Source organism: Anthonomus grandis, unplaced genomic scaffold, assembly GCF_022605725.1.
Source record: "Anthonomus grandis grandis unplaced genomic scaffold, icAntGran1.3 ctg00000330.1, whole genome shotgun sequence".
Lineage (NCBI taxonomy): Eukaryota > Metazoa > Arthropoda > Insecta > Coleoptera > Curculionidae > Anthonomus > Anthonomus grandis.
The window spans coordinates 146,130-154,199 of NW_026088464.1; the positions used below are offsets into that span (position 1 = coordinate 146,130).

At 34.1% G+C, this 8,070-nt stretch overlaps 1 protein-coding gene across 2 annotated transcripts; it reads right to left on the reverse strand.

Annotated features, from left to right (window-relative positions):
- Positions 1–543: 543 nt before the first annotated feature.
- Positions 544–3,359, reverse strand: LOC126749573 (uncharacterized). Of its 2 annotated transcripts, none has more exons than XR_007665145.1 (4): positions 2,684–2,969; positions 1,454–1,744; positions 1,264–1,398; positions 544–1,192 (listed from the first exon to the last, which is right to left on the reverse strand). XR_007665145.1 is itself a non-coding variant. In XM_050459284.1 (4 exons), exons 1-3 carry the CDS (start codon positions 3,120–3,122, stop codon positions 1,335–1,337), a joined length of 492 nt encoding a protein of 163 aa, XP_050315241.1. In that variant the 5' UTR covers positions 3,123–3,359; the 3' UTR covers positions 544–1,192; positions 1,264–1,334. The 2 variants fall into 2 exon arrangements, 1 of the variants encoding a protein (XP_050315241.1); XM_050459284.1 differs by lacking the exon at positions 2,684–2,969 and adding an exon at positions 2,986–3,359.
- Positions 3,360–8,070: the final 4,711 nt, after the last annotated feature.

The window sequence follows — 8,070 nt, forward strand, 5'->3', positions numbered from 1 at the left end:
TTTTTAAATGAAAGCTCTATCTTTAATAACAAAAAAGTAATGCAAAATTTTCGATCTAAAAAAGTACATGTTAATCGTAAAAAACATAAATTTCGATTTTTCTCAAAAACTATAATTTTTTCAATTTTGATAATTATGTGCAAGGTGCCCCTTTGCGAGGAGTACTTGGCAGTTTTTAAATGAAAGCTCTATCTTTAATAACAAAAAAGTTATGCAAAATTTTCAATCCAAAAAAGTACATGTTAATTGTAAAAAACCAAAATTTCGATTTTTCTCAAAAACTATAATTTTTTCAATTTTGATAATTATGTGCAAGGTGCCCCTTTGCGAGGAGTACCTGGCAGTTTTTAAATAAAAGCTCTATCTTTAATAACAAAAAAGTTATGCAAAATTTTCGATCTAAAAAAGTACATGTTAATCGTAAAAAACCGAAATTTCGATTTTTCTCAAAAACTATAATTTTTTTAATTTTAATAATTATGTGCAAGGTGCCCCTTTGCGAGGAGTACCTGGCAGGTTTTTAAATGAAAGCTCTATCTTTAATAACAAAAAAGTTATGCAAAATTTTCGATCTAAAAAAGTACATGTTAATCGTAAAAAACATAAATTTCGATTTTTCTCAAAAACTATATTTTTTTCAATTTTGATAATTATGTGCAAGGTGCCCCTTTGCATGGAGTACTTGACAGTTTTTAAATGAAAGCTCTATCTTTAATAACAAAAAAGTTATGCAAAATTTTAAAACTAATAAACTTTGTGAAATTTCAGTTTTTCCACGTTTCAAGTTTTTTTTTACAATGAGTGCGACAGAGATAAACTTATAAGCTACAAAGTCCACCCACAAGTCAGTTTTGACCCCTGTTGACTTTTTTTAAATTTTCTTACTAAAAACTGATTTAAAAGACTTAATCGTACTATCCCCCTAGCACATTCCGTTCTACAATAATTATAAAAACAAACACGATATAGCTTGACTTGCCTTAATCCTAACTTCTTCTGACTCGTCTTGCATCAGACTGTTCAGTTTATCACAGACAGTTTCCAGTGAAACTTTCGGTTTATTCTCGGGTAGTAGTTCGGCGTAGAACAAACCGATGACAAGGGCGGGATTGGCCCTTAGACGCCACCTTTAAACCAACTCGTCCTCGATTTGACCCCCAAATAACCTTGATATCTTTGATTCCATAAATCCCTAATTAAATTCAAAATATATCACAGACGAACTGCATGAATATTACATTTAAGGTGCTGCCATTTACTTACCATGCGTTTAATTAACTCCCCAATAAAATCCGTGAACATCAAGTCGGTGTCATCGCCCAAACACTCCTGGATCATGCGGTATACCTCCGGAAAATCCAGATAAGGGCCAACCTTCTGCATTGTACTTTTACAGGCCTAAATGGGGTCCATGCATGAGTTAAGTGAGTAAAATGATCCAAAAAAGTCATACCTTGACAATATACACGTCTGGAGCGCATAGATGCAAGAGTAAAGTGATGAGGTTCCCTTGGATCTCACTCGATCCTTGAATGCCTCCAAATTGGTCTCCTGGCCAAAGGATGTTGCCAGATCTCCTAATAACTGGATCGAGGATCTCCTTAGACGTGGATCCTCTTGACTGAATAGCAACTTGATCCTCACTGCTCCGGTAACTTGAAAGGAACTGAATTTGTACCCTGGCAAACTGTTCAGGAGTTTCGAGAAGGATTGCAGGGACTCCAGGATCAGCTCGCTTTCGTTCCTAGATAAGGAAGAATAGGTCGATCATTTTGTAAATGATTATATTAAGAGTAGAACCTTTCAAGGAACCTACAGTTGAGTAGCTCGTTGTCGAGTTATTTCTTCGGGTCCTATTTATTTATTAAGAAATAAATCCTGGAATTTTTACTGAATTGACTTAGAAAATGGACAATATTGATAATGTGGACTAAAAACTCATTAAAATCCATATCGAGATTTGATCACCAGAAACAAAGTCTGTGATAATCACAGGAAAGCTTGCCGGTCAATAAAATCAATCAATTAATAAATTGTTACTGCCAAAATTAGATGTTTTATTTGTAATTCTCATGGTAGAGATTTATTCAAAGTAAGTATATGTAAACGGAATCCAGGTATTTGAGGTTTTTAAAGAAAAAGAGAGAGAAGAAGAAGAAGAAAAAGAAGAAGCAGAAGAAACTTTGGGTTCAACTGCTTGTAAAAAATCAATAATTTTGTCCAGGCATTTAAAAAAGACGAAGAAGGAGAAGAGAAGTAGAATGTAGCCAAAGTGCGAGAGAAATGAGGGAGGGAAAGGGATAGACAATGAGACGCCCACAGGAGTGGAGGAAACCAGAGGGTTGTCTGTCCATTTTCCTACCTCGTTTCCCTCTCACACTCGTTACTGCTACTTCTCTTCTTCTTCTTCTTTTTCAACGGTGTCAAATACTCGGAAGAAGTTATTGATTTGCCAAACCTGCCATTCTGCCCATCATTTGGGCACCTTATAACAATAAATGTTTTTTTTGGACTTTTATTGTAATGGGATTTTTAGTCCCGAGGGTTCGTATGTCAAAGAAACCACTTATGTCGGGAAATCTCAGTTAATTCACCTCAGTTATGGGCTTAGTTTTAACACCTTTTAATAACAAAATAGATAACATAAATTGCTAGCCAAGAAACAGGACAGTTGTAACCTTACCTATTAATAATAAAAGCACTGACCCGGATTAAAACCTTTTAACGGAACCACGGAGTCAAAAGCGCCATACTTCTTTATTAAATGGTGATAAACGAAGTAATAATCATACGAATACTCCGAGCAGAAATGTAGGGTTTAAAGAATGTCACACATTTCCACAAATAAATAAAAAATTTAAGACGCCCGATATTCTAATAGAACGAACTATAGCAAATTTAGAGGTCGTTTCGCTACATTATATATTTTGTTTGTGGTTTGATATTTTTTTTTAATTTTCAAAATTTTTAAGTTAAGAAACTTACCCCAAATTGTTATAATCCAAACAGTCCATTAAAATGCCCAGTATCTGATTGCAGTACCGCACCACGAGCTCCTTATTCAAATTCTCCGGGGCATACCCCGACCTTCCGCACCCAGCAGCTCTGGTCCAGCTGGACATCCAAAATCATCTCCAATAGGTTTTCTATTAAAACCACCTGTTTGCTCTCTACATTGTCCTTGATCAAGTAGGTAAAGAAAACGACCACTACCGTCCACTGAGGTATCAGGTCCGACCGAATACTGGGCCCATAAAGGAGGCGATCCATGACAAAGTGTGCTACATGTCTGCACATACGTCCCCCACCACTGTTTCGGTCATTTTTAGAAAGAGAAGTTAGTCCTGGTCGTTGCAGAGAGAGCTGGAGAATAAAAGATATGCTCACATGTGAACGAGTGAGTCAACCCATATCCCCCACCCGCCCCACACTGTTTATCAGTAAGAAATTATATACCCCCCCCTCTTTCAAATTTTTTCATAATTTTTTTTTATTCGAATTCCAACTAACTATAACAGCGGATTATTCTGATCACCTAGATTACGAAAACACCGGGTTATAACAGGATCCGAGCAGAACTAAGGAGCCTTCAAAGTTTGGGTTTTTTCATTTTTCGGGTATACCCCCCCGTATCGAATTTTTTCACCAAAAATTGATTTTTTCGAAATCAAACTAAGTATACCAGCGTCTTATTCTGATCACCTAGATTACGAAAACACCGGGTTATAACAGGATCCGAGCAGAACTAAGGAAATGAGAGCACTTTGAAAATCCTGAAAAAGTCGTTTTCGACGTCCGTTTTTGAGGCCGAAAATGGGCTACAAAAATGCCATATCTCGGCTCTCGTAAAAGCTACGACCTTGCGGATGGTCTCGTTGGATTCAGAAGGAAGAAACTAAGACAAAACCGTTGGAATTTTCCCGATAGCTCATATACAAGCCGAGATATGAGCCTTCAAAGTTTGGGTTTCTTCATTTTTCGGGTATACCCCCCCGTATCGAATTTTTTCACCAAAAATTGATTTTTTTCAAAGTCAAACTAAGTATACCAGCGTCTTATTCTGATCACCTAGATTACGAAAACACCGGGTTATAACAGGATCCGAGCAGAACTAAGGGAATGAGAGCACTTTGAAAATCCTGAAAAAGTCGTTTTCGACGTCCGTTTTTGAGGCCAAAAATGGGCTACAAAAATGCCATATCTCAGCTCTCGTAAAAGCTACGACCTTGCGGATGGTCTCGTTGGATTCAGAAGGACGAAACTAAGACAAAACCGTTGGAATTTTCCCGATAGCTCATATACAAGCCGAGATATGAGCCTTCAAAGTTTGGTTTTTTTCATTTTTCGGGTATACCCCCCCGTATCGAATTTTTTCACCAAAAATTGATTTTTTTCAAAGTCAAACTAAGTATACCAGCGTCTTATTCTGATAACCTAGATTACGAAAACACCGGGTTATAACAGGATCCGAGCAGAACTAAGGGAATGAGAGAACTTTGAAAATCCTGAAAAAGTCGTTTTCGACGTCCGTTTTTGAGGCCAAAAATGGGCTACAAAAATGCCATATCTCGGCTCTCGTAGAAGCTACGACCTTGCGGATGGTCTCGTTGGATTCAGAAGGACGAAACTAAGACAAAACCGTTGGAATTTTCACGATAGCTCATATACAAGCCGAGATATGAGCCTTCAAAGTTTGGGTTTTTTCATTTTTCGGGTATACCCCCCCGTATCGAATTTTTTCACCAAAAATTGATTTTTTTCAAAGTCAAACTAAGTATACCAGCGTCTTATTCTGATCACCTAGATTACGAAAACACCGGGTTATAACAGGATCCGAGCAGAACTAAGGGAATGAGAGCACTTTGAATATCCTGAAAAAGTCGTTTTCGACGTCCGTTTTTGAGGCCAAAAATGGGCTACAAAAATGCCATGGGTTATAACAGGATCCGAGCAGAACTAAGGGAATGAGAGAACTTTGAAAATCCTGAAAAAGTCGTTTTCGACGTCCGTTTTTGAGGCCAAAAATGGGCTACAAAAATGCCATATCTCGGCTCTCGTAGAAGCTACGACCTTGCGGATGGTCTCGTTGGATTCAGAAGGACGAAACTAAGACAAAACCGTTGGAATTTTCACGATAGCTCATATACAAGCCGAGATATGAGCCTTCAAAGTTTGGGTTTTTTCATTTTTCGGGTATACCCCCCCGTATCGAATTTTTTCACCAAAAATTGATTTTTTTCAAAGTCAAACTAAGTATACCAGCGTCTTATTCTGATCACCTAGATTACGAAAACACCGGGTTATAACAGGATCCGAGCAGAACTAAGGGAATGAGAGCACTTTGAAAATCCTGAAAAAGTCGTTTTCGACGTCCGTTTTTGAGGCCAAAAATGGGCTACAAAAATGCCATATCTCGGCTCTCGTAGAAGCTACGATCTTGCGGATGGTCTCGTTGGATTCAGAAGGACGAAACTAAGACAAAACCGTTGGAATTTTCATGATAATTCATATAGAAGCCGAGATATGAGCCTTCAAAATTTTCGATCTAAAAAAGTACATGTTAATTGTAAAAAACCGAAATTTCGATTTTTCTCAAAAACTATAATTTTTTTCAATTTTGATAATTATGTGCAAGGTGCCCCTTCGCTAGGAGTACCTGACTGTTTTTAAATGAAAGCTCTATCTTTAATAACAAAAAAGTTATGCAAAATTTTCTATCTAAAAAAGTACATGTTAATCGTAAAAAACCGAAATTTCGATTTTTCTCAAAAACTATAATTTTTTCAATTTTGATAATTATGTGCAAGGTGCCCCTTTGCGAGGAGTACTTGGCAGTTCTTAAATGAAAGCTCTATCTTTAATAACAAAAAAGTTATGCAAAATTTTCGATCTAAAAAAGTACATGTTAATTGTAAAAAACCGAAATTTCGATTTTTCTCAAAAACTATAATTTTTTCAATTTTGATAATTATGTGCAAGGTGCCCCTTCGCTAGGAGTACTTGACTGTTTTTAAATGAAAGCTCTATCTTTAATAACAAAAAAGTAATGCAAAATTTTCGATCTAAAAAAGTACATGTTAATTGTAAAAAACCGAAATTTCGATTTTTCTCAAAAACTATAATTTTTTCAATTTTGATAATTATGTGCAAGGTGCCCCTTCGCTAGGAGTACTTGACTGTTTTTAAATGAAAGCTCTATCTTTAATAACAAAAAAGTTATGCAAAATTTTCGATATAAAAAAGTACATGTTAATTGTAAAAAACCGAAATTTCGATTTTTTTCAAAAACTACAATTTTTTTAGTTTTTGATTATTACGTACAAGGTGCCCCTTTGCAAGGAGTACTTGGCAGTTTTTAAATGAAAGGTCTATCTTTAATAACAAAAAAGTTATGCAAGATTTTCGATCTAAAAAAGTACATGTTAATTGTAAAAAACCGAAATTTCGATTTTTCTCAAAAACTATAATTTTTTCAATTTTGATAATTACGCGAAAGGTGCCCCTTCGCTAGGAGTACTTAACAGTTTTTAAATGAAAGCTCTATCTTTAATAACAAAAAAGTTATGCAAAATTTTCGATCTAAAAAAGTACATGTTAATTGTAAAAAACCGAAATTTCGATTTTTCTCAAAAACTATAATTTTTTCAATTTTGATAATTATGTGCAAGGTGCCCCTTCGCTAGGAGTACTTGACTGTTTTTAAATGAAAGCTCTATCTTTAATAACAAAAAAGTTATGCAAAATTTTCGATATAAAAAAGTACATGTTAATTGTAAAAAACCGAAATTTCGATTTTTTTCAAAAACTATAATTTTTTAAATTTTAATAATTATGTGCAAGATGCCTCTTCGCTAGGAGTACTTAACAGTTTTTAAATGAAGGCTCTATCTTTAATAGCAAAAAAGTTATGCAAAATTTTCGATCTAAAAAAGTACATGTTAATTGTAAAAAACCGAAATTTCGATTTTTCTCAAAAACTATAATTTTTTCAATTTTGATAATTACGCGAAAGGTGCCCCTTCGCTAGGAGTACTTAACAGTTTTTAAATGAAAGCTCTATCTTTAATAACAAAAAAGTTATGCAAAATTTTCGATCTAAAAAAGTACATGTTAATTGTAAAAAACCGAAATTTCGATTTTTCTCAAAAACTATAATTTTTTCAATTTTGATAATTATGTGCAAGGTGCCCCTTCGCTAGGAGTACTTGACTGTTTTTAAATGAAAGCTCTATCTTTAATAACAAAAAAGTTATGCAAAATTTTCGATATAAAAAAGTACATGTTAATTGTGAAAAACCGAAATTTCGATTTTTTTCAAAAACTATAATTTTTTAAATTTTAATAATTATGTGCAAGATGCCTCTTCGCTAGGAGTACTTGACTGTTTTTAAATGAAAGCTCTATCTTTAATAACAAAAAAGTAATGCAAAATTTTCGATCTAAAAAAGTACATGTTAATCGTAAAAAACCGAAATTTCGATTTTTCTCAAAAACTATAATTTTTTCAATTTTGATAATTACGCGAAAGGTGCCCCTTTGCTAGGAGTACTTAACAGTTTTTAAATGAAAGCTCTATCTTTAATAACAAAAAAGTTATGCAAAATTTTCGATCTAAAAAAGTACATGTTAATTGTAAAAAACCGAAATTTCGATTTTTCTTAAAAACTATAATTTTTTCAATTTTGATAATTATGTGCAAGGTGCCCCTTTGCGAGGAGTACTTGGCAGTTTTTAAATGAAAGCTCTATCTTTAATAACAAAAAAGTTATGCAAAATTTTCGATATAAAAAAGTACATGTTAATTGTAAAAAACCGAAATTTCGATTTTTTTCAAAAACTATAATTTTTTAAATTTTAATAATTATGTGCAAGATGCCTCTTCGCTAGGAGTACTTGACTGTTTTTAAATGAAAGCTCTATCTTTAATAACAAAAAAGTAATGCAAAATTTTCGATCTAAAAAAGTACATGTTAATCGTAAAAAACCGAAATTTCGATTTTTCTCAAAAACTATAATTTTTTCAATTTTGATAATTACGCGAAAGGTGCCCCTTCGCTAGGAGTACTTAAC

What these genes read in the sequence shown, in the direction of transcription:
- LOC126749573 (XM_050459284.1), bottom strand. Translation starts at nt 3,122, where the DNA reads ATGTCCAGCTGGACCAGAGCTGCTGGGTGCGGAAGGTCGGGGTATGCC. An exon ending in TTGGATTATAACAATTTGGG is followed by an intron (nt 1,745 to 2,985) that starts GTAAGTTTCTTA and finishes TTCCTTATCTAG; the next exon opens with GAACGAAAGCGAGCTGATCC. An exon ending in CAGACGTGTATATTGTCAAG is followed by an intron (nt 1,399 to 1,453) that starts GTATGACTTTTT and finishes GACCCCATTTAG; the next exon opens with GCCTGTAAAAGTACAATGCA.